Below are 26824 nucleotides of genomic sequence, written 5' to 3' on the forward strand. Positions count from 1 at the left end.
TGAAACCATTTGCCTTTCCGGACATCAGAACTGGGCTCACCTGTCCAGGTCAATGTTCATCATTAGCTTTCCAATAGTGGCTACAAAAAAAGGCCTCTGAGCTTTCTAAGGCTGAACAATTTCTCTTATTATGTAACCTATTCTGCATTTCATGTTTTCATTCATAAATCGACCGGGCTACATTCATGTGTATGTGTATACTCTGGTTTTTCTTCAGATCATATAAATCTTTCACCTTTCACATTTCAAATAATGACTAAATAAAGGCAATTGCTTACCTCCCTTTGGCCCCAGCATGTAGTATTCATTCAAAGTGATACCAACTCTGTAAAAGGGAGTTTCACTTTCTCATTATAGCATGTTGCCACTGACGGATCAATTCGCCACGAATCTGTGTAACCGTGTTCCTAGAGAGCAGTGCTATGCATGTGTACTTGAAAGCACCATTCCACTGGGGCCAATGGAGCTTACTGCCAAGTAAGCGTGCTTAGGACTAGTCCAATGGAGCAATCCAAACTACAGGAAGCCAGCCTGATATACGCTGAGCTAAACTATGCCAGTGTGTTGGTGTTGTTGTTTAGTCATTTAGTCATGTCCGACTCTTCGTGACCCCATGGACCAGAGCACACCAGGCACTCCTGTCTTCCACTGCCTCCCGCTGTTTGGTCCAACTCATGCTGATAGCTTCGAGAACATTATCCAGCCATCTCGTCCTCTGTCGTCCCCTTCTCCTTGTGCCCTCTATCTTTCCCAACATCAGGGGCTTTTCCAGGGAGTCTTCTCTTCTCATGAGGTGGCCAAAGTATTGGAGCCTCAGCTTCAGGATCTGTCCTTCCAGTGAGCACTCAGGGCTGATTTCCTTCAGAATGGAGAGGTTTCATCTTCTTGCAGTCCATGGGACTCTCAAGAGTCTCCTCCAGCACCATAATTCAAAAGCATCAATTCTTCGGCGATCAGCCTTCTTTATGGCCCAGCTCTCACTTCCATACATCACTACCGGGAAAACCATAGCTTTAACTATACAGACCTTTGTTGGCAAGGTGATGCCGGTGTAACTCACCTGTATTCAAAACTCAGTTCAGGAGCAGAGCTACTTCCAGCTGAGCCAACCTTTTTTTAAATTATTATTATTATTATTATTATTATTATTATTATTATTATTATTATCATTTGTATACCGGTCTTCATCCCAAGATCACAGGGTCATTCACAACATAGAAATACAAAATGAGAACAAATAATACATTAAAAAGCAAAATCTATTCCCCTCCCAGAAACACAAAGGTCATATATTGGTTAATCAGCCAAAGGCCTGAATATAGAGGAATGTTTTCACCTGGTGCCTAAAGATATGTCATGAAATCCCAGTATCTATGGCTGAGACAGCTCAGTCAACCTATTCCAAAATCAGCTCATCCCTGGAGATCTTCAGTTTGTATTACTTCCTGAATCCATCTAAAATAATGGACGACGGACATATCTCTAGGTAGTGAATTCTTAGTAAGTCTCTGGCATGGATTCTGGACACATCTCTCTATGTATTCCTTCTGCATTTAAGACACTTGACACTTTAGTATGACCAATACTGCTCAAAAGCAAAGTATTTTTTACTGGTAACCCCCAAATAAGCCAGACTCTCTCCAGCATGGAATAAAAGAGATAAGCACAAAATTTCCCCACAAGCATACAAACCTGAAAAGACAGAGGATTTCAGAAGTCTAGAGATTGGAAATCTTAGGCTCTTGCATGTGCTTATTCTTTGCAAATTACTGCTAATGGGGTCTAATTACTTTGGAATGCTATTTTTTTTTAAAGGGTGTTTTGAATTCTATAATAGCATGAAAAAATACCTGATTTGATCCCAGAAGCTATTTAAGCACGAAGCATGTCTCATTATAAACGTACTCTACCATTACCCTTGACAAACCTAGTTTGTTAATCAGAAAATAACATCATTCTCACGACAAAAGTGCTTGCTTGCTCAAGGCTTATGTTGACTGGCATGGAGTTAAGCTTGCTGTTTTCCAAGGACACATTCCTGTTGGTTTTTATCTTAATGGACAACTCAACATCCTAACCTTACTTGGTCAAGTCTATGGATGGGGGAGGATTTGGGTTCTTTCCACAATTTGAAGAAAACTTCCCAACTCCACATCTGATGGACCATGCTCAGATTGGAATGTAGACTAGTGGAACAGCTCTACTTTTACAAACACCACTCCTAAATTTGCTGCTTTAACAGGTGTGCAGAGCACTGAAACTGAACCAAAATACTGTATCGTTACTGATGTGTAGCATTTTGTTCTCATAATAATTAACGATGTATTTGAAAAGTCACTGACGTGAGTAATGGTTTAAACAGAACAAAGCGAAATGTTGGCTTGCAACAATGCCCACCGTGTATATTACAATGTGGCCTGTTTTAGAAAACACTGAAAACATTGCCATGTTACATTCCTTCCCCACAAACTCTGACCTTCTACTTCTGGAAGTTGTGTACTTTCAATATCCTTCGTTGGGGTGGCAGGCTTCACCTTGGGTTTTCCTGAGGTCTCCTTCTTCTTCTCAATATCTTTAACTGCAAAGGTGGACAGAGTTAAAACAGGAACAGCTAAGCATAACAAACCCTGCATCCTAGTGATTAAATGGGCTTCTTTAGATGAAATTACCATGTTGTGCTACATGAGGCAGTTTGTGTTCCATTTCTCCCATGCTCTAATTTTGAATTCTGTTGTCGCCAACATATGCCTATTACATATATTAAAATGTTTAGACTCCTTTTTGGGTCCACGTTAAAGGTAAAGGAACCCCTGACCATTAGGTCCAGTCGTGGCCGACTCTGGGGTTGCGGCGTTCATCTTGTTTTATTGGCCGAGGGAGCTGGCGTACAGCTTCTGGGTCATGTGGCCAGCATGACTAAGCCACTTCTGGCAAACCAGAGCAGCGAACGGGAACGCCATTTCCCTTCCCGCTGGAGTGGTACCTATTTATCTACTTGCACTTTGGCATGCTTTTGAACTGCTAGGTTGGCAGGAGCAGGGACCGAGCAATGGGAGCTCACTCCGTCGCAGGGATTCAAACCGCCGACCTTCTGATCAGCAAATCCTAGGCTCTGTGGTTTAACCCACAGTGCCACCCGCATCTTTTGGGTCCCTAGCAGCTGCCAAATATTTTAATTTTTTTGCAAAAAAGAGAAATAAAACAAAATAAACGGTTCACCAGCAAAATGAGCAGTCATCAGGTCAGCAAAGGCTGGTCTCTCATAGCACAATGCGTGACTGAGGCCCAATCTGAACAACACATTTGAAGCAGGCAACAAGGATGCAAAAGAGCTTAACTCTAGCACCAGCCCATGTGAAAAGAGTCTTCAGGAGTCCAGTCTTGTAGGAGGGATGTCACAGATTCCTCTCTCTGAGCCGTCAATGTCCAAATTTGGTGAGCAGAGAACCAATTCAAAAAGGCACGGCTGATTTGAATATTCAGAGACTGCAATGGGACAAAGGTAAAGGGACCCCTGACCATTAGGTCCAGTCATGACCGACTCTGGGGTTGTGGCGCTCATCTTGCTTCACTGGCCAAGGCAGCCAGCGTACAGCTTCCAGGTCATGTGGCCAGCATGACTAAGCCGCTTCTGGCGAACCAGAGCAGCGCACGGAAACGCCGTTTACCTTCCTGCCAGAGTGGTACCTATTTATCTACTTGCACTTTGATGTGCTTTCGAACTGCTAGGTTGGCAGGAGCTGGGACCGAGCAATGGGAGCTCACTCCGTCGCAGGGATTCGAACCGCCGACCTTCTGATCAGCAAATCCTAGGCTCTGTGGTTTAACCCACAGTGCCACCCGCGTCTAAACCCTAAAAAGCTTTATAAACCTAAACCAACCCCTTAACTATTGGCTAATAGTGAATACAGTGCTAATGAAAGTCTTGACTTTTTTCCAAGCTGTAATGAAGAAAAATGGTTCTTGGCGTTTCTGCCGAACTATTTTAATGTTACCCTTATCTGTTCTTCATTAGACTAGAAACAACCCTTTCAGATGCTTCTTATATCTCTGAATTTTTTTAAAGAAAAAACCAACACCCATTGTCATCAGTCTCCTCTGAATCCTCTCCAATTTGTACAGTCTTCCTAAAATGTGGAAAACTAAATATAGTCTTACTGCAGCAAGACCATGCCTCTATTATTGTGTAACCAACTTAATAAAAGCCATCTATTAAAAGCATTTGTTGGGGAGGAGGTGGCTTCATCTTATTAAAAAATCATGTTCTGCTCATGGCCCTCTTTCAGTCATGCTACTGATCTGTCAGTTATACATTTCCCCTTTTATATTTTTCATCCTTCCTTTGCGCCTTTTCACATATTATGGCTTGCTAGCGAAAAGACGCTCTTAAAAGCATCACAACCAAACCTTGGTTACAAAGTGAGGATATACACCATACACTTAATTTGCAAACACAAGTTTGTAAAACTCCAGTTTGTTCACACATTATTTTATTCTCTTGTTACTTAGGCTGCTTTAAATATGCATTAGTATGCATTTAGTAATGTTTTCTTTTGAAATGTTTAAGGTAGCAAAAATTGTTAACTTTGCTGCATTTGATATGTATTCCGTAGCTTTGTAATGTTTTATTTGGAAATCTTTTAGTTTCCTGTTAGTTCTGTTGCTTTGAATGTATACTTTCTTCAGTAATGGTTTTATTCTGGGTTGTTTTCTTTCAGTGTTTTAATGCAGCTTGTAAACCGCTTTGAGATTTTGTTCTTTAAAAATATAAAGCGGTATAGAAATGAAATGGAAAAGAATAGTAACAATAATATTTATGTGAATCAGCCGCTAAAATAAAGATGAATCTTAGTGGTCTTAAGAAATGTTAGCTATCTGCCACATTTCTCAGAGAGTTGCTGCTTGTCTCTTGAAGCAAAAGCAGTTACAGGGCACAGTGGTGTAGCGTGGGTTGTCAGCACCCGGGGCAAGGCAAGTAATTTGTGCCCCCTAACCCGTGGATTTTAGGTAGGGGCAGAGAGCTGCGAACGCGCCCCCCCCAGATGTTGCGCCCGGTGCGGCTGGCCCCCCCTGCACCCCCCACACTACGCCACTGACAGGGCACCTTAAAGACTAACAAATTATTAAGTTTTTGTGAACTGCAGTCTACTTTAACAGATGTATGACCTGTTATCCTGATTTTCAAGTATATCTACTCTTGGGGTGGGGGTTGGTGGGGAAATTATTTTATTTTTTAGATTTATATACTGCAATTCATCAAAAGATTTTGGGGCGTTTCACAAGGTAATGCATTCTTCATGGTGCTGCATGTGTTAATTGGCTTCCCGATGTTGGTACACCTGTGTTGTCAACACAATTGTGTTTATTTATTTTTTGTGAATTACCACTGTTAATAAGATGTTTTAGCATTTCATCTACGTTTTAGCGTTTCATTTCCCTCTGACTTCGCTGTTTCCCACCTCCTCCCAATGCCAACCATGTGTACATATTTACCTGCAACTCAAGATAACAGTTGTCTGCAAAAGCTTATGACATGGCAAACATGTCAATAAACACGCAAGACGTAACCAGCTGTACTTTTGAATAAATAAGGTATACTATTCATTGTATCAAATTGTAGATTTCAATAGAAGTAGCTCATAAAGTTCAATGAGTAGCGGTAATGGTTAATTTAAAAGAAAATAAGCAATATTAAAATTAGTCAAAATAGAGGAAGGATTTGCTGAAAATAAATTAGAAATTGGAATACAGAAAGGGGAGGTGTGAGGAAGTCGGGAAAGTAAGCTACAAGAAATTAAGATTTGAATTTATATATTTCTTTTTGTTTTTTATGTTTTATACTGTTTTTTGTTTGTTATTGTGTTGTTTTGTTTTGTTATGATAAAATTTGTTGAAACTTTAATAAAAATTCTTTTTTTAAAAAAAGAAAAAAGCAGAAGACCCAGTGGATCAGTTCATTCTCAAATCAGTTCATGCATAAGGTCCATGCATGTATAAGTGTCTATTCCACCTGTGTGTTCATAGAGTCCAACAATCCACGTGAAAGGTTGTTACAGTTCCACAGAATCCTTTCACAGAGTCTAAGACAAGGATTTCCGGGATATTAGCCTTGTTTCACCGTCCTGGGCTTCATCAGTAGCACAAACTCTAGGTTTATGAGCTTTATGAGCTACTTCTGTTGAAATCTACAATTTGATACAATGAATAATATACCTTATTTATTCAAAGGTACAGCAGGTTACGTCTTGTGTGTTTATTGAATATGTTTCATGTAACCAGAGGTTTGTCTTTGTTTTGCAAATGGCAAACATGTCAGTCTTTAAGGTGCCCGCAGAACTCTTATCCATTTACAGCACATCCACATTTAAGGCGGGCTCCGAGAGGCACAAGATGTCTGATTTCATTCAGACAAGCCGTTATGCTTCCATTTGGACGTCTCACTGCAGCCAATAAACACAGACCAAAGCCAAGCTTTGGAATATACTGACAGCCTTGCATTCTAAATCACACTGTCAACCTTGCTTTTCCGGTGGAATTAAGCAACTCTGAAAACAACCACAGCTAATAACTCAGAGCCTGGATCAACCATTCAACAGTTTGCTCTTTAACTTTAAAGCAGCATGTGGCTTGGCGGTTTTCTTGCATCGGAGTGTTATATCAAATAATACAGCCAGTTATGATGAGAAATGGCTCTGAGAGAGCTTGGCCCAGCTTCTCTTCATCAACAGATATCAGGCCTCTGCCAATGGATGCACAATTTCCTTCTGGGTCCAGACTCATATATTTTAGGGGTCACTGCCAGTGACCCACTCAGGGTTGCAGCTGGGGGGGTGAGGTGGGCCCCCGCCAGGGGCGCAGGCAATTGGGGCATACAAAATTGGCTAAAAATATGTTCATAAATATAAATATTGATTATTGCCTGTTAAGAAATGGTTTTAAATAGAGGGTGGAGGTTGGAGGAGAGGCGGAAAGAAGAGCTAATTTGTCTGTGGCTGGGGGCGCAATCTGGATGGTTCTGCCAGGGGCGCAAGATCACCTAGCTACAGCTCTGGGCCCACAGCACCAAGGGGCATGGAAATGAGCTAGAGAGAGCACTGGCCTCAAGAGGCAGAGACATGGAAGGGAAGATCTGATTGCATACCAGATAAGCATCCAAGTCACATCACTCGGTTGTAGCAAAGGAGAGCCTGCTCTGTGAGTTTGCCAGGGATGTCGCAGGCTACCAAAAGCCTGTACTCCCACCTGTACTCTGGTGTACATCTGACGGGAGAAGTCCACTGGTCCATACTTGGCTCTGCACCTAGAGGTTATATGCTAGGGCTGCCATTCGTCTGGGTTTTCCTGGAAACATCCAGGAATTGGGAAGGAAAATGGTGTCCAGGAGTATTTTTGTGCAGAATTGTCAAGGGGGGTGATTTGTTGTTGTTGTTAAATCCTTTAAAAAATCTGAAAAAGCTCAACTACTTCGACCTAATAAAATAAAATTATAAAGGCTCAACAGCTTTGTCCGTATTCTCCACTTTGGGGAATATGGCAACCCTAGTATATGCTCCAGTTCAGAGTTTTTTAAGATCAGTGTCTGGAGTTGGGAGAACTCAGACAGGTACCTTAGGACTCCATATTATGTACAGTGGTACCTCGGTTTTCGAACGTCTCCATTGACGAATATTTCAGTTTTCGAACGTCGTAAACCCAGATGTAAATGCTTTAGTTTTTGAACACTCCTCGGAAGTCAAACATGCCATGAGGCTTCTGCTGAGTGCAAGATCCTGCACCCTAGCTGTCGGCTATTGAGTTTTCGGTTTTCAAACGTTTCAGAACTCAAACAGTCTTCCAGAACAAATTATGTTCAAAAACCAAGGTATCACTGTACTGTGAATGTCACATAAGAAAAGCACCATCTGCCATATGCCAATTTGGGCTGTTGGTCCATTTAGCTTAGTATGGTCTACACTGACTGGCAGCAGCCTTCCAGAGGCCCATACAGGGGCAGCCCTAGTTGGAGATACTGGGAATTGAACCTGCAACCTTCTGCATGCAAAGCAGATGCTCTACCACTGAGCTAAGGCCCTTGCCCAAAGGCAGTGGTTCTGCAGAGTCTTATGCAGGGGTTTTTCCTGCCACTTATTAGTTAGTATTTTAAACTATCTCTTTCCCCATCCTCATTTCTTATGGTGTAAGGGATTGAACTTGCAGCATGCAAAGCATGTGTTCTGCCACGGAGCTATGAGCTGGAACTGGAGAAGCTGGAGTTCTCTAAGTATGAGATAAAGTATGGCTGCATTGCAAATCAGCGTCACACTATTACAATCATTCCATAATCAGAAGCCAGATGGAATGAACTCCCCACTTTTCCTGCTACGCACTGTTCTGGAGGTTCTCTTGCCCTTCCACCAAGCAGATTTGCGGGTTGTGTTGGAATTGGTGGGTAAGCCCCAGTTACACTAGCAGGACTCATTGCAGTGGCTCCTGCTAACACAACTGTTTAGTTGAATCTGGCTCCCCATGTCTGCACCAGCCTTGGGGGCTTTTCTTTTCAAGTTTGGATCCTTGATTCCAAGACTCTGCGGTGTGATGACAGGCAAGAAAGCACACATTCCACATTGCAAAACACATTTCAAATGCTCATATCAAAAACCAGCCTCTTGCAAAGCCCTGTGAGAAACGTAGATAACGGGAGAGAAAACATACTTCGGAACTGGCCTTGAGCTGCTTTGCTTTCCTGATCCTTAGCAAGAGCCACAATCTGTACCGTATAGCCCTGATCGGGGATAAGGCCTTGAATAATTGCTTTGTTTGCATTGTTTTGAAGAGTGAGCTCGTTGGTTTTTCCACCTGCCGGAAAGGGGGGAAAAAAGAAAAAAAGACCAGAGTTGCATTTTTAATTTAAAAACAAAAATAGCACAGAGATCCACATTTTTGTATGTGCATGCAATGTTCCTGTTTCATAAAGGCAACATAAATCCACAGTTAAACTATATAAACATGCAAAGCTGTCTTATAACAAATCAGAACGGTCCCATTTGTTCCAGAACTTTTTTGGTGTAACTTTCCAAGGAAAAAAGGCACTCTGCATTCCATTACCCGCACCCCACCCAAGCCCCTCCAAAATCTTAAAGTAGTTATTAAAGCCTCTTTAGATTCCAGCTTGGATATGGAGATACATAAATAAGTAGCTCTATGCATTCATATATTCTTCAACACAATACGATACATCCTTGGCATAAGTTTAAACTTTAAATCGTGTTTCTACCTGTCTCCTCACTGGGAAATTACTCGTTAATCCTTTGCAATCATAGGCAGCAAAGTTACAGAGCCTTGAGCAATCTGGGATCCCTTTCCATAACGTGAAGCACTACAGTTGAAATGTTTACACTACAAAACAAAAGGGATGGAGTCTGTATGGCTGGATGAAAGCTAAAGGGACCCCTCACCATTAGGTCCAGTCGTGGCCGACTCTGGGGTTGCGGCGCTCATCTCGCTTTATTGGTCATGTGGCCAGCATGACTAAGCCACTTCTGGCAAACCAGAGCAGTGCACGGAAACGCTGTTTACCTTCCCGCTGGAGTGGTAGCTATTTATCTACTTGCACTTTGATGTGCTTTCGAACTGCTAGGTGGGCAGGAGCAGGGACCGAGCAACGGGAGCTCACCCCGCCGCGGGGATTCGAACCGCCAACCTTCTGATCGGCAAGTCCTAGGCTCTGTGGTTTAACCCACGGCGCCACCCGCGTCCCTATGGCTGGATATAAACCCCAAATAAAAAGTGTTGCTTGTAGAAAACTAGCATGTCCCACATTATGAAGCTGTTCATGCAGCTCCTACTTTATGAACACAATACATTTCCTGGAAGTCGTTCATTAGGCAACTGTTTGCATAGCAAGTTGGCAAGTTCTGTTCACATAATGAGTTGATGAGTTCCATTGATTCCTATGGGGAAATTTCTAATGCGTTCCCAACCACAGAATCTGCAGTGGTTTGGCTACAAATTCCTTGTGTTGGCATGAGTGAATTTTTGCACAGTGAACATTCGTAAAGTGGGACCTGTGTCTATTATTTTTGTGAATTCATACCTGCTGAACTTTAGAGTCATCTTGCCATGTAGCAAGAGGGCATGACTCACCACCCCTGATATCACCAAATGCAAACGGACAAGGTCTGTTTATAAGGGAGTAGGAAATGGTGGAGAAATCTGATTTGGCTACATTTAAAGTCAAATCTATCAAATGTGGACTTCCTGAAACTATATGTGAAATGAAACGCAGCTATCCTTTGAAATTTGCACTTATCCAAATTTTGCAATGCAGTTCCCCAACCAAAAAATGTTTACAAAGATTCATGAAATGGGGAAAAAGTGCATTAAAATGATGATATTAGTGAAGAATAACAAAAACACACTACATTAAGGAAAACTGCTTGCAAAAATGTGTACATTAGTCAAAACTGCATACAGCCGATGTGTTTATTAGGAGAAATTCAGACCAAAATGCTGGTGAATTTTATGATGATTTTAAAAAAAAGTAATTGCAATTTCTGCAAAATGTGGAGAACCGAAATTTGAAAGAATGAGAAACTCAGAGAAATGAAATTGACAGGTCCTTCCATCCCTTTAAGTGGGTGGCTTGCAAGCCTTCAAATCCAGAGAAGACTTATCTGCATCCAACACCAGAAGATTCTGGTGGAACCAGTTCTATGGCTAGAGAGGGAGGGCTCCTTACAGCCTCCTAAGGGTTCAAGTCTCATGAAAGAGAAAGGAACAGAGATTCTGGCATAGCTTGGATTGCAAAGAATGATAGTTTATTTAAGCATGGACATAACTCCAGAAAGGGAAGCTTAAAGTTGCCAGATAGTGACTCTCAAAAACTTATTATTGTTATTATTTAAATGAGTGAAGGTTAAACTTTTTGGCAGCTAGGTCAATATCTGTACAAGTCCCATTTACCCTCAGAGGCAGCAGAAGCAATATCCCAATCTGAACACTGTGGGAGAAATGTTTGCATCGATTCATACAGCTAGCATGGCAAGAAGCTTGCGACCATTGTGATGGGGTTGATTGTGAAATGTCTGGTCCTTGGAATTGCTACATGACAATGGCAGTCTCCCACATACAGGCTTAGTCAGGCCTGCCAGACCTCCCCATTTGGCCCATGAGGCTGTCTCAGCCAAGCCATGCCTTGTGTATCATACGACATCAGGTGTGAGGAAGTTAAAAGCAGGGCTTTGAGGCATCACTGATCAGTTGCACCTGGAAAGTCCAGTGCACCAAGTTCTGCAAGCCCAGACAATCAGCTGATCACTCAGTTTTGCAAGCACTGTCCCTTTGCCCTAACGGTTTGGTTTTAAGCAGCTCCGTGTTTGCAGTTCAGAACGGTTAACTGCCAAACTCTTCAGAACAGCCATGTTGCAGACATAAGGCATGCTCTCACTGAACAGCCTTTAACCTTTTGCAAACATTGTCTAACTAGGCGAAAGAGTAGGTTTAGAGGAATAGTCCAAATGTATGGTGTTCTCCCCTAAATATACCTTTGATCACTGCATGAAGCAAGTACAACTTCTTCAATTTCTTTACAACTAGAGTTTCTGCAGCAACAGCCAGAATAATATCTCTTCAGCAAACACTATCCTCAAGGGCAAACTACAAGTTACACACAGATGTGTGTAAGAAAGCGTCAACTGTTCCTGGGTTTTTTAAAGGGCTTGCTAAAGGCTGCAGTTCTGAACTCAGCAGCAACAGAAGCATGATGCTGAATTTCTGCTGAATTTTAAAATAATCCAGGCTGCATGATGTGTATAACATGCAATTTTCCCCTCAGTTACAATAATACTGTGAGTGTTGAGCCAATGGAGTCTTGCATGCTCGCATAACGGTAATTCCAACTTCAGCTGTAAACATTTCCCAAAGCCTTTGCACAAGCAGACTGTGTGAGTGAACAAGCTACCTGGGTAGGCCTGGTTTGCAAGTTTCGCCAAGCCAAACCATGGTTACAGCTTGTGGTTAGCCTGGACAGAGTTAAACCATGAGCCCGGGTTCAGTGTGTTATCCCATACTATTCAGGGCATTTCCCTGTCACCAGGGGTGCCAACTTACCATACTTTTCTGTGTATAAGACAAGGTTTTTTTACTCTAAAATAATGTTCACAAATGTGCCTGATCTTATAGGTAAAGGTAAAGGGACCCCTGACCATTAGGTCCAGTCATGACCGACTCTGGGGTTGTGGCACTCATCTCGCTTTATTGGCCAAGGGAGCCGGCGTCCAGCTTCCGGGTCATGTGGCCAGCATGACTAAGCCACTTCTGGCAAACCAGAGCAGTGAACGGAAACGCCGTTTCCCTTCCCGCTGGAGTGGTACCTATTTATCTACCTGCACTTTGGCATGCTTTTGAACTGCTAGGTTGGCAGGAGCAGCGACCGAGCAATGGGAGCTCACCCCGTTGTAGGGATTCGAACCATCAACCTTCTGATCAGCAAGTCCTAGGCTCTGTGGTTTAACCCACAGCACCACCCACCTCATCTTAAACATGGATAGTGAATGGGGGGGAGAGGGTGATTGGCTGCAGCCGTGAGCAGGAGATTGTTAGCTGCTAGAAGAGCTGCTTTGGATTGGCTGCTGCTGCCCTAATTGGGTTGGTGATTGGTTTCTGCAGCAAAGACTGCTGTGGATTGGCTGTCGCTGCCGTGATTGGTGGCTGCTGTTCTGGGATGCGCGCGATTGTCAGCGGACAGCTTTTCTCAGTTGGGTTAGTGAATTTCTGCTGGGGAAAGGTTCATTGGTGATCAGCTGTTGCTGTGGGCAGTGGATTGGCAGCTGCTGGCGATTGTCAGCATCGGTGCTGCATGTGAGCAATTTCCGGCAATTCCCCCCCCCCAAAAAAAGCTCAACAACTCTGAGCCACCTCCCCCCATTTTCTTAAAACTGAGTCCCCCAAAATAGGGGGCGTCTTATACATGGGGGAGTCTTATGCACGGAAAAGTACAGTAAATAAAATATAGGGCAGGGGGATTATGCCCTGCATAGTTGATCACATGAGGGGACTCACCCTCACTATTTGAATGGCAATGTCCATCGACTCTGAGGGGACCCAGCCCCTTCATATATCTTCTTGGGAGGAGGCGAAGGGACCTCAGGCCATAGGAGTGGGCTCCGATGCCTGTTGTTTTCCTTAGAGCAAAGTATCTGATAGGAAGTGGGGAGAAAGCAGCTTTGTTGTTGCTGCCAAGACAATAGCTTAGAATGAAAGAACAATGCCTCAGCGATGCCAAGTGTAGAACCAGCCTAGCTTTTTAGCTCAGTGACTTGTAAAAATAAATAAATGGGTCTGGGCTGGGCTGCTGTTGTCCCATCTTCAATGGACAAATCCCTCATCAGGTTCTTTGGAGCTCAGCTTGAAAACTGGCAATACAGGGGAAAGGTAGCATTTCACCCCCCCCCCTTTACCTGCATTTGGAGTCACCAGGAGTCTATATCCATCAATCTGCCCTTTAGGGGCTTTCCATGAAATCTGAACACTGTCATGAGCAACAACAGTGTATCTTAATCTCGACGGCGGGGCCACTGAAAGGGAAGCAAAAATATAAGCACTGAAGGACTTCCCGCACTTCGTTTAAAACTTAAGATTACAGCACATACAGACATTCAAATTAAACAAGAGACGACACAATTTTCAGACAAGACAAAGGATGCGGGTTATCAGGAGAGTCCCGTGATGAGCGTCTATTAGTTTGTAAAACGACGTTGAAATACGTCAAGGTGAATTATCAGTTCCCAAAGACATAAGCTACACAATAAATGTAAAAAAAGCACTATTGTCCCCACAGGGAAAGACAAAGAAATGCTGGGGTTAGAGGTTAAAACATCCTATAGTTTAGCAAGCAAAGTCGATGCACAAACTTTATTTTGGTGTGTATTATCTGTTCTTTGTTATGTTATGGTGCAGGGAACATTCTAATGGGCGCTTTATAGCTTTTGGGGGTCTCCTGGAGAGTAGGGAGGTGGAGATTGCTCAAGGTCATATTGTGAAAGACTTGGGAAGGCATGAATTTTGAGTATGTTTTATAGTGCATGCAGGAAAAAGGAGCATTGTAATTTTCAAAGGGTGGTGGGTGGACCAAGTTAACAACATGGAATACACTGATTCGCTGGTGCTCGCAAGCCTACCAGCGATTAAGTGTGCTAGAAGTCCCTTAGTTTTAGGCAGAATGTCACTTAGAAGAGGTCTACTCTGTAACTGCTTTGCAGATGACTAAAGCAATAATTTTTAACAAAATAAACATAAATATGCCCAACTGACATGGCTTCCCACCGATGGACCCTACAAATTTTAGTCCTCTGAAATTCTGATCCAGAGAATTTACAGACTATTTAAAATTGCCAGAATTCCCGTGAGAGGTGTGGAAAAGCCATAGCAGTTAATTTATTTGACGTGGCTGTGTAGGTAATCCTGTATGCTGGTACAACATTTTAAAAAGATATCCCATAGTGCACATACCACCCCCACTCCCCGCCAAATACATCTATTACTGATATCAGAATCACAGATCTGCCTGTAGCCCAGTGCTGCACAATTTGCAATCCACTCAATCAAACCAGGAGCTTAACAACCTCTGGTTGGGTGCTGCCTGAGGCTGTAGAGACAGTAGGTTGTCAGAGATCTAGAAAGCCATCATATGCAGCTGGTGAGCTCGGTTTGGCAGGGGAGACAAGTTGTGCAGACTTGCCTTGGAGCTCAAAATAACTAGCAAGGCACAAGCCTTGCAAATTGCCCAGAGTGCGATGGCATATGAGCAACTCTCCTTCTCCACCCAGTACCACGCCTTCCTCTGCTAAACGTGGCAAACCTCCAAGCAATTCCACCTTCGTCCTATGCCTGCCTCGCTCATCCTTGCCGAACCAAAAGTTCCAATTTCCTAACCCTACAATATCCTCAAGCTTTCCACTGCAATGCCCTATTGCTCCTTCCCATCTCAGCCATTCAACTTGGTGAGGTTGCTGCATCGTCAGCAAAAGAAATGGGAACCATTGTGCTTGAAATGGTATTAAAAGGCTTCTCCTTCTGGTGTGTGGTTCGTGCACATCCGTGCATGAACTTCCTTGTGCCTGAACATCCCAGCAGTTCAGAGCAGCTTCACATAATTGATGTATGTGTTACCGTATTTTTCGCCCCATAGGACGCACTTTTCCCCCTTCAAAAATGAAGGGGAAATGTGTGTGTGCCCTATGGGGCGAATGCAGGCTTTCGCTGAAGCCTGGAGAGCAAGAGGGGTCGGTGCGCACTGACCCCTCTCGCTCCCCAGGCTTCGTGCAGCTCTCCGCAAGGCACGGGAGCCCGGCGCCAGGCTCCCACGGCTTGGGGAGAGTTGCCTGTTCTGGGGGCTGGGGTTGGGGGAAGCTCGGGCTTCCCCTGCCCCAGCCCCGTGCCTGGGGGGGGGGAAATAATTTTTTTTCCTTTATTTCCCCCCCAAAAAACTAGGTGCGCCTTATGGAACGGAGCGTCCTATAGGGCGAAAAATACGGTAACTTTTTTTAAATAATGAAGCTGAGCCCCAAAGCAAACCAGAAAAGTAACATGTACACACACACACACACACACAGCATACATAAATCCTACCATTAAAACATCAGGCCAGTTTAATTCCCAACCGTACTTCCCCCAGTTCATCTGAGCAACTGTAAGAAGTGACTGGTCTTGTATATAGCCTCAAAAGGAATTTAATATACATGACAGCAACTGAGCAATTCAGGCAAGCAGAGACAAGCAACGTGAGCTGGATAAATGGAGTCAGAGAGAGGAATTGCAGAGAATAGGCCAGCTTTGTCACATCTCAGTTAGGTGTGCTCCCAGCAACCAAGCTACATGACCAGCAGAATCACATCTGAGATAGCTTTTCCGAGCTCTACCACTCCAGACATATTTGAACTGCCTTTACCGTGACATAGTCTCCATTGCTCTTGCACAAACAATGAAACATACAATCTCTTTTCTGCAGTCTGAGTGGTACACTTTAGAAAGATTTGCACTATGTGATTCTGCTGATGAGGGTGAAAATGCCCTAATAGTGGGGTCTTACTATCACCAAAGGGATGCAGGTGGCGCTGTGGGTTAAACCACAGAGCCTAGGACTTGCCGATCAGAAGGTCGGCGGTTTGAATCCCCATGACGGGGTGAGCTTCTGTTGCTCGGTCCCTGCTCCTGCCAACCTAGCAGTTCGAAAGCACGTCAAAGTGCAAGTAGATAAACAGGTACTGCTCCGGTGGGAAGGCAAACGGTGTTTCCGTGTGCTGCTCTGGTTTGCCAGAAGCAGTTTAGTCATGCTGGCCACATGACCCGGAAGCTGTACGCAGGCTCTCTCGGCCAATAAAGCGAGATGAGTGCCGCAACCCCAGAGACAGCCAGGACTGGACCTAATGGTCAGGGGTCCCTTTACCTTTACTATCACCACCCCAAGCCTTTGGGTAAGCCATGCATATGCATTTCAATACAAACAAATAAACAAGACTGAGTACCTGAGCAATGCATGCTTACTCAGAATCTGGTGGAACAATGGTGGAAGTGCCCATAAAAACAAAAGGGTAAAAGGCAAGGATCCAAAACCAACAGCACTTGAGTTCTCAACTAAATGCCAGGGGCAACCTCACCAAGCAATTGAGACAAAACTTTTTAATGATTTGTTTGTGCGGAGGTTAGACAATGTTGCATCTGGTGGAAGTGTCAGGGTGCAACTCAGCTTGTGTTGCAGGCTGATGTATCTGCGTGAGAAAGAGTAGCTAGAAAGAGGAACCATTTTGCTTCCTCGAGTGTCCTGAGCTGATCTCGCTTCACTGTTAGACTGATGCTGAAGTCACTTCCTGCTTTGCTACACTTCCTGTTTCTTCTTCAAGTCTCAGGGTGCAACTCAGGATACTTCCAACAGTACATTTCCTATCACTTTTCTTGTTATAAAAATACCATGGCAATGCTACAACCTGAACTTGCTACAAAATGTGATTAGATCCTACAGCAAAATAGCAACAGGAGCCCCCAAGTTGGAGCGGGGGAGCGGAGATCACTTCTTAAGACCTGCCATTTGCAATTCAAAGGAAGCTCACAGACCTGAGGTTGCTCAGGCTTTTTGTGGCGATTTACATAAAACAGGCATGTCCAACAGGTAGATCATGATCTACTAGTAGATCACTGGACATCTGCGGTAGATCACCGGTAGATCATTGACTCCCCCAAAGAAGCTGAACAACTGTGGCTCCCCTAAAACAAGCTCAACATTTTTCCTCCTCCCTGAAAAAACTCAAAAACTTTGACCCGAACCCCCCCCCCCAAATGGGCCTTCCTCCTTCCTAAAACCCTAACCCCCAGATGTTGCGCCCAGTGCGGCCGGCCCCCCCTGCACCCCCCACGCTACGCCACTGCTCATTGGGGCAATGACCTGACCCCACCTTACCAATAACCCCACCTTTCAAATCTGCAGTGAGAAAGACTGAGGGATCAGCCCTCTCTTGGGTGACCAAGAGTCCAGAGGGGGGTTGTGCTACACTCAGGTGATCAGGGTCATGCTATGCTTCTAGTGATCAGCAGTGGCACAAGTCATTATATAGCATGCTGATGACTGTGGTTGCTGCTAAGAGGAAGGTTCCTTCCACTTGGCCATTGCAGAATCTTGGGTTGTACAGAGGTTGTTAGTGGCAGCCTCTGGAATCGGACCAAGATGGTCTATCCAAATCAATTCACATCAGTATCTGTGAGATTAAAAGGATGCCTGGCCTTCTCTGGAATGTGCTCATGGCTTTGCATTTTGGTTGTGCTTAAAAGATGCTCACCACACCCACAAATATCCATCAGCTGTAACGACCAAGAGACAACCTTGGGCCAAGAGGAAACACACCAACCACCTCCACAGATCTTTGAAAATGTGGACCTCTTTTGGGGCAAGGGTGAAGGGATGGAAGGGGAGGAGAAATATAACAACAATGAGATAAGTGGCCTGCTGAAAATGTAGTGTGTCAGATTCATATTGAAGTAACTGCGGGGTTCTCTGACACATTTTAGAAAACTCAGCCGGCTGCTATTACAAAAGGCAACACTGAATTCATTTTCAAAGTGTGAGACTCTCAATCTCAGGGCTGCAAAAGTTTCCTGCATTGCAGCTGATTGGATTAGATGATTCAGGATCTCCAATGATGGGGTAACTAGAGAAGAATGAACCGAGAGATATGACTAGCACCAAGAGAGGTTCATTAAAATATGAAATTACATTGACTAATTAATTCACTTTGTCCCTCTTAAGCAAGGGGGAGCACAGACCCCCCTCCCATCCTGTTGATCATCTGACATCATAAATAGGTCAGCTGATTGATAGATGGGCCGTCCCACCCACCTACCAAGGTTGACCCATTGGGGAGGAAGAGATAGTAACCATCTGAGCTCTCTGTTCATCAGCTGGAGAGCAGAGTTTTCAATCCTGCTCTCTGCAGGGGTCTGAGCAGGATTTAACCCTCCCTGCAAGCTGGGAGGCTAAACTCTTTTGCTTTGGATACACACAGTAGTTTCCTGTGGATAACTGGCCGGCTCAGCCAATGAGGAATTGAACTGTGCCCATCAGCTGACATCACCCACCCGTTAGTGTGACACTACCTGATTGACAGGTGGATGTGACTTTGGGAGAAATGGCCTCACAGGCCAAATTGACATGTAAATAGGAGGTTCCTCACTCCTGCTATTAAGTGTAAGTCTACTGAGAAGCAGACATTTCAGTGCGCCTTGGCTTACTCACAAGTAAAATTGGTATAGAATTACAGCCTAAATAAACCTTTGGAGCAAGCACAAAAAAATGATTATCAGGAACTTTTTAATGTTTGGTGCCTTATTATGTTTTATGTATTCTGTAAACCACCCACAGGGTGGGGTATAAATAAAATAAGTTGTTGTTGTTGTTATTATTTCAGGGTGTTTCCTCACCCTCCACAGAGAAGAAAGAACGACAATGGCAAAAGCATACAATTGTTGCATTTGTCAGGTAAAACAGTATAGAAGGGGGGGGGAGAGAGACCTCTCAAATTAAGTAGAAGCAAGGAGACTTGTCTGGATATAAATTAAGAGACCCTGCACTTGCTGGCCAGACGCAGTCTTGTAATTAATCACTTGCCTGGTAGCCATAGCAACAATGAATTGAATCCACTTGTTCTCTTCTTCCACCTCCACCCCTTTTGTGCGGTGTCTTTTTAGATAGTAAGGCCAAGGGCAGGGACTGTTTTCACTGATAAGGAAGCTGCTCTGGAACGTTCTGGCTGAGGAGTGGGAGACAGAGACTTTGAATGAATGAATGAGAACAAGATGCTAAGCCATTGAAGGAGTGGGGTGTGTGTGAAAGGATGCAGTGGTCTGTCCTTCCTCTGTGATCAGTATAGAAACCAGGTGGGCTGCCAGAGGACGAAAGTCCCCTTCCTTTTCACCCATTATAGAAAGTCAAAGGCTACTGTGGAAGGGGTGTGGTTCTCCATCTGTCAGCCTCCAGCAGGCTAGCAAAATGTTTTCAGGCTAGTAACATTTCTAGGCTCCTTTACAAAGTAGCCTTAACTGATTTCATTTCGGTTCCCACCTCCTGGCAAGTAAGCGTAATTCGGCCACATATTTAAAGCACCATGGCGCCACTTTAAGTGGCCATGGCTTCCCCCAAAGAATCCTGGGAATGGTAGTTCATTGAAATGGCATGGAATTGTTAAGAGACCCCAGCAGTCACAAAATTAAAAGACACCTGCTTCTTGGGAGGAAAGCAATGACAAACCTAGACAGCATCTTAAAAAGCAGAGACATCACCTTGCCAACAAAGGTCCGTATAGTTCAAGCTATGGTTTTCCCAGTAGTGATGTATGGAAGTGAGAGCTGGACCATGAAGAAGGCCAAAGAATTGATGCTTTTGAATTATGGTGCTGGAGGAGACTCTTGAGAGTCCCATGGACTGCAAGAAGATCAAACCTATCCTTTCTGAAGGAAATCAGCCCTGAGTGCTCACTGGAAGGACAGATCCTGAAGCTGAGGCTCCAGTACTTTGGCCACCTCATGAGAAGAGAAGACTCTCTAGAAAAGACCCTGATGTTGAGAAAAATGGTGGGCACAAGGAGAAGGGGACAGCAGAGGACCAGATGGTTGGATAGTGTTCTCAAAGCTACCAGCATGAGTTTGACCAAACTGCAGGAGGCAGTGGAAGACAGAAGTGCCTGGTGTGCTCTGGTCCATGGGGTCACGAAGAGTCGGACATGACTAAATGACTAAACAACAACAACAATTCCCCTCATAAAACTGCAGTTTCCAGAGTGGTTTGAAAACATATCCGTCTTCGCAGAAAACTCTCGGGATTGCACCTCTGTGAGGGGGGAACAGATGTCTCCTAAGAACTCTCAGCATCCATAACATATTACAGTTCCCAGAATTCTTTGAGGGAAGTCATGACTGTTACTGCTTTAAATGCAAAGGGTCGATGGGGCATCAGTCATGTTTTTGGCTGAACGAGACTAGTTTTCACTGATCTGGCACCACCATAAGCCAGTCCTGTTGTTTAGCATTTTTGCTAATGAACAGTTTACAGTACAGTATTTTGTTATTTTTCTATCTTTTTTAAAAAAAATAAATTTATTTAATTTTCCAAATTGTGAAATTTACAATCATCAAACAACCAAAACAAAAAGAGAATTCCACAAATTCCCATGGACTTTCCTCCTCCCCTTTGTGGATCCTTATATTAACCTTTTTCCTCCTGCATCTTCTCTGTTAATCCAATTCTATCAAATCTCCTTTACAACCATAGTTAACCATAGTTAACTACAAGCGTCATTCCAATCCTACTAGTAATTTTAATGGTTTGCAATGATTTTTAAGATAAATTATATCTTTTCCCCATTCCTTATTTTAAAAAAATTGGTCTTCCTGATTCCTAATTCTTCCGGTCATTTTTGCCATTGCAGCATAGTCCAGGTATAGGCAAACTCAGCCCTCCAGATGTTTTGGGACTACAACTCCCATCATCCTTAGCTAACAGGACCAGTGGTCATGGATGATGGGAGTTATAGTCCCAAAACATCTGGAGGGCCGAGTTTGCCTATACCTGGCATAGTCCATAAATTTAATCTGCCATTCTTCTCTGGTAAGGACTGTGTCTTCTTTCCATCTCGAGGTTTGTGTTTTAAATGGGCAATGCGCATGCCATCTTAGATCAAATAACAGCCGTTTCTTTCACAGGACTATATATGTATGTAAATGTACAACGCAACTATATACGCACAATACACAAATACACATCTGCCTCTTACTGAGTTAGATCACTGTACCACAGGGACTTTCCAAGGTCCTTTTTTAAAAAACCTCAATGTGCAACCCCACAACACATATTCACATATGGTCATTTATATGTATAGAAGCTGCCCTGTAAGCAATGTAATATTTTTGAAAGGGGGGTGGGGAGAAAGGAGATCTTGGGTTTGGTGTAAAAATCCTGGGGCTTGGCCCAATAAACCATTTATTTTTAAAAAAATAAAAATCATTTTTATTAAATTTTCCACTTTATTACCATTTCACCCAGGATTTTCTACTCTGACTGGCAGCTGTCCTTCAGGCCAAGGTTTTTCCCAGTACTGTTATTGGAGGAGATCTTTTTAACTCCAGAACCGCGGTTCCCAATATGGGGCATACGCCCTACGGGGGGGGGGTGATTTGATTTTTTAAGGGAGGCGATTTGGAAGCTTGTTTAGACCAGGCTTCCTCAACCTTGGTCCTCCCGATGTTTTGAGACTACAGTTCCCATCATCCCTAACCACTGGTCCTGCTAGCTAGCGATCATGGGAGTTGTAGGCCAAAAACATCTGGAGGGGTAAGGTTGAGGAAGCCTGGTTTAGACCAAGTTAATGACCCTTTAGGCTTCCTCCGTGTGAATAGGAGCTAATTTTTTTTGAATAATAAGAATTATATGTCATGGGGGGGCATCAGGATTTTAGAGATGCTTAGGTAGGGCATGGCCAAAAAAAGGTCAGGAAGCACTGCTCTAGATGTAAGGGACTCTACATGGGTCCTTCTACTGAGCTATGGTCCTTTTCCTATCAGAGAAACAAGAGCACCAACATCACTGATAAGAAGCCGTCACCAAACAAACCACATTTCCAGAACCCATGAACCGGTCACTCGTCCAACACAGATAGGAAAAGAAAGACAAACTCAGTCAGGTGTTTCTGTGTATATACTGGAAACCTACAACACAACAGTCTAGAAGAAATGTGCAGAAAAGTCTTTACATAACTAGATTATCTCCACCCAGTGTTTGCTTGTTTCTTCAAATGGAAAGAAAGAAGAAATGAGACCCAACAATTTCCGTGCCGATAACTGACCATATAAGGGCCAAAACAGTTCCTTAAAGCAAGTATTTAGCTTAGTTATGCAAAGACTATCATTCCTGCACAAGAAAGCACATACAACTAGAGAAAGTGAAAAAATAAATCTAACTCTCGGACAAACATAACAATATATTGATTGGAATGACTTCAGGACCACCAACCTGGAGAGGGAATCTTTATTTCTGTGGAGCACCTTTATAGCCTGTGGAATAAAATCTCACTTCTTGCAAAAGAAGAAAAAGAATCAGTCTACGTATCGGTGAAGTTAGCTGATAAAAATCAGAAGCTCAAGCTTGTTAAGCGATTTCGCAGGAATGTGCAAGCGCATGGCCGGCAGCGACATTAAAGCATTCATCCAAAAGAAGGCGAGAGACAAGTTCAAGGCCTTTGGGTTTGTGCAGATCATATCGAAACTTGGACATTTTTCATTGTTGTTGTTAGTGCTCCAGAAACATAATTCCTGACGACAGACGTGGAAGGTGGTCTGAAATGCTCAGTGTGTGAATCAGAAAGCTGGTGGCTTTCTTTACAGAAGAGAACCTCATTTTCTTTTAAAACAGCTTTTTTCCTTATATTGTTTGAATTGCAGAGTGTGCAGATAAGCAAATGCAGAGTCTCATTCCAGTTGCTAGCATTGCCATTCCTGGCCCACCTTGCTTTTCTGCCTTACATTTTCCAGAATGCAAGGACAGCATGTAAATTCAGTAGATTCAAATCAGCTTAATTTCAAGTAAGCATACATAGCACTGGTCCATAAAGTGCATAAGATCTTGCACTCGTAAAGTAGATTAGTAGAAATAAATTATGAATTTAGGAAGCACTTGAGAACACATATAAACAAGCATGCCCATCTCTTTCCAGAAGGGTAAACATGTATTAGTCTACCAATCCTGCTGTTGTAAAGGGTCAGTGGTCTTATTCTGAACACATTTAACAGACAGTAGATTTTTCATTTGATTTTAGCTTTTTGCACCAATGTGTTTATATACCTGGCAGCTGAGGATGACTCGTTGTGCATCCGATAAAATGGACTTTATTACGTCATAATAAATTGGTTAGAGTGCAATCCAAACCATCTCTACTCAGAAGTAAGTCACATGGAGTATAGTGGAGCTTACTACCAGGTAAATGGGGTTAGGATTGCAGCCCTGATTTTCTAAAGTACCAGGAGAGTCTTAGTTATTTATGTCCACCTATATCCATAAACGGAAAGGAATAGTTTTTTGCATACCCCTGCACACATCCAGTTGTCAAAAAGGGTCACAATTCCTAGGCAAACATGGCTGCAGTATTGTTATATTTGTTAAAAGTAAAACCAGCTGTTATGGAACCAAGCAGAAGTGATCAGTATTTGAAGGCAGGTGCTAGAAAACAGAAACTTTGAACAATACGGAGGGCATTCGTTAAACTGGCAAAGGCTGCATACATTCCACACCTGTTTCATGGAACTGGCAAAAAAAAACTTATTGTGGGGTAGAGGAAGAAGGTACTCTGTTATCCAGACCTGTTTCCTAGAACAATGGTCCACATGCTCTCAGAGGTAAAGTAAAATGAATAGTATGACCTGCACAGAAACACAAACACGGCATCCTGTCTGGGATTCAAAGTAGCCACTCCTCCAATCACAACATTTTAGTTTGTCTAAATCAGGGGTAGCCAACATGGTGTCCTTGCAAAATTGTGGGACTACAAAACCCATCATCCCTGGCTACTGTGTTAGCCATTGTGACAGGGGATGATGGGTGTTGGAGTTCACATCTGCCAGCACCAGGTTGTCTTTCCATGATCAAATTTGTTTCCATATGCACTGCTTAATGAGAGAGCGTGAATTGTACACAGGAGCCCCTTTTCTGCACATCAGAGAGCCCTCGTGAAATATAATGGTTTCTTAGAGATAAGTTTACCTTGACCCCGGACGTGCGTCATTAATTGAGTTGTGATGGCTATGAAGACAAAGAGGAACCAGCTCAGCATCTTGAACCAGCGGTGGGTCTTCTCCTTTGCCATCGGATGTATGTAACATCAACAAACCTGTAATCGCACAGAAGTATTTAATCAACAGATGTTGTGGTCACCCTTTGGGATTTCAGTTGTGGCAAGCAAGATTCTCGTCAAGGTTATTTTCCTGTTAGCTGAGGGGGAAAGGGAAATACAAACGCTATAAACTATACCGTATTTTTTGCTGTATAAGACTCACTTTTCCCCTCCTAAAAAGTAAGGGGAAATGTGTGTGCGTCTTATGGAGTGAATGCAGGCTGCGCAGCTATCCCAGAAGCCAGAATAGCAAGAGGGATTGCTGCTTTCACTGTGCAGTGATCCCTCTTGCTGTTCTGGCTTCTAAGATTCAGAATATTTTTTCCCCTTGTTTTCCTCCTCCAAAAACTAGGTGCATCTTGTGGTCTGGTGCATCTTATAGAGTGAAAAATACAGTATATATTGTCACATCCACAACATATATTTAAAGCACATTTAAGGACGTGGCTTACCCACCCCACAGGAATCCTGGGAATTGTAGTGCACCCCTCACAGAGCTACAATTCCCTTAATAAATTACAGTTTCCAGGTTTCTTCGGAGGAAGTCTCGTGCCTTAAAAGCCCACTTTTTTTCTCCTGCAGCCCTCATCTAGTCAGAACGACTATTTTAAAACTGTAAAATAAATAAATATTAGGGAAGCAAGGAACAAAGCTATCCCCTGCAGCAAAAATATGCCCTGTGCACTATAGGTGGAGGGGACGCCACATATTTGCGATTTTTTATTTTTTGCTTGCTAGAAGCTGAAATATTGTTAGGGCATGCTTGGTGTCTCGTCATGCAGAGAGTCTCATTAGCCTAGTTCTCAGTGAGGTTGTCAGCCTGTGTCTGGGCTGAATCACTTTAGACAACAAATGGGTTGGGTTCTTTTGTTTTTTGTGGTTGAGTGCATGGCACACATTAAACCTCCTTGCATATATTCTAGACTTCTCTCGAATGCTTCTCCCTGAAATACTACTTTTCTTCATGCATGGATATTTCTCTCCTTCCTTTTGGTGTGAAGGACCATATCAGTAGGGGATTTCCCACCAGAAATCTGACATGGTTCTCCAAAGTGATTTATCGCCTTAGCGATAGCTCAGCCTTAGAATGGGAGAAGCTGAAGGCAAACACTTGAAGAACAAAGTGCCCCATCCAACTAAGATCTACCCAGAGTTAGACTAAGGTTACCAGACATCCCTGTTTCCCGGGGAAAGTCCCCGGATTTACAAATCAGTCCCCTGACAAAATCCATCCATTCCAACTGAAGTTGAAAAGTGTCCCCAGATTCATTGAAAAAAATCTGGTAACCTTAAGTTAGACCCATTAAAATTAATAGACCTAAGTCTTAGCAGAGCTACCATGGAATGCAGCCCATAGAGCAGGCCAAACCATAAAGGTAAAGGTAAAGGGACCCCTGACCATTAGGTCGAGTTGTGGCCGACTCTGGGGTTGCGGCGCTCATCTCGCTTTATTGGCCGAGGGAGCCGGCGTACAGCTTCCGGGTCATGTGGCCAGCATGACTAAGCCGCTTCTGGCGAACCAGAGCAGCGCACAGAAATGCAATTTACCTCCCCGCCGGAGCAGTACCTATTTATCTACTTGCACTTTGACGTGCTTTCGAACTGCTAGGTGGGCAGGAGCTGGGACCGAGCAACGGGAGCTCACCCCATTGAGGGGATTCGAACTGCCAACCTTCTGATCGGCAAGCTCTAGGCTCAATGGTTTAGACCACAGCGCCACCCATATCCCTAATGAAGGGGATACAGGTTTCAAATTAATTCACTACTAGACCTTCAGCTGCCAGGATAAACATAATTTCTCCAGGTATTAGGGGTGTGAATATGCTAGGGGGCAGAATAGCAGAAAGGTTTGGAATAGAACCATCAAGGGGGGGGAAAGGTCAGGTCAAAAATGTTTGAGATTTACTCCTTGGGCCCAACAGTCTCTTGTTGTAACTTGAATGGTTTACCAAGGAAGCTTTCACAAACATGATGTTAAAACCAATGTAGAATCCAAAGATATTGTCTCTTGGATAAGACAGCATGACCAGACTAAGGGGGAAGCTTTCTGCGCCATCTGTGTTATTTCAAGTTAAAGTGACATTCAATTTGAAGATTTTAAACTCCAGAATTCACTATATATTTTTTAATCCCAGCTACTTAATTCAAACTATGAGGGTTATACATACACACATAGCAGGAAAGTTGAGCACATTGCTTGGTAAGGTTTTCAGGATTTTAACCTGAAAATCCCAACTCATTGCACCTGGGACAATGGAGGCCAAAGAGACAGGTATGCTTGTGTTTTTTTATACAACATGGGAAGGTGCCACTGGATTGCTTTTGAAGTCTGGTGCTGGAGGAGACTCTTGAGAATCCCATGGACTGCAAAAAGATCAAACCTATCCATTCTGAAGGAAATCAGCCCTGAGTGCTCCCTGGAA

The 26824-nt window shown here is 43.5% G+C and overlaps 1 protein-coding gene across 5 annotated transcripts in view; it reads right to left on the reverse strand.

Annotated features, from left to right (window-relative positions):
• The window catches only part of COL14A1 (collagen type XIV alpha 1 chain), a 133487-nt gene that overhangs the window by 102722 nt on the left and 3941 nt on the right, over nt 1–26824 (reverse strand). For 4 of the 5 annotated variants that reach the window (XM_081918594.1, XM_081918595.1, XM_081918597.1 and 1 more), the window contains exons 2-5: nt 24272–24398; nt 13437–13553; nt 8692–8835; nt 2477–2578 (exon numbers count right to left, since the gene is read on the reverse strand). In XM_081918594.1, coding sequence (XP_081774720.1) covers nt 2477–2578; nt 8692–8835; nt 13437–13553; nt 24272–24374 — 466 coding nt within the window. In that variant the 5' untranslated portion in view covers nt 24375–24398. The remainder of the gene's footprint in view (nt 1–2476; nt 2579–8691; nt 8836–13436; nt 13554–24271; nt 24399–26824) is intronic. The other variant, XM_081918598.1, reaches the window with a different exon arrangement.

Source organism: Podarcis melisellensis, assembly GCF_964234715.1.
Source record: "Podarcis melisellensis genome assembly, chromosome: 7".
NCBI lineage: Eukaryota > Metazoa > Chordata > Lepidosauria > Squamata > Lacertidae > Podarcis > Podarcis melisellensis.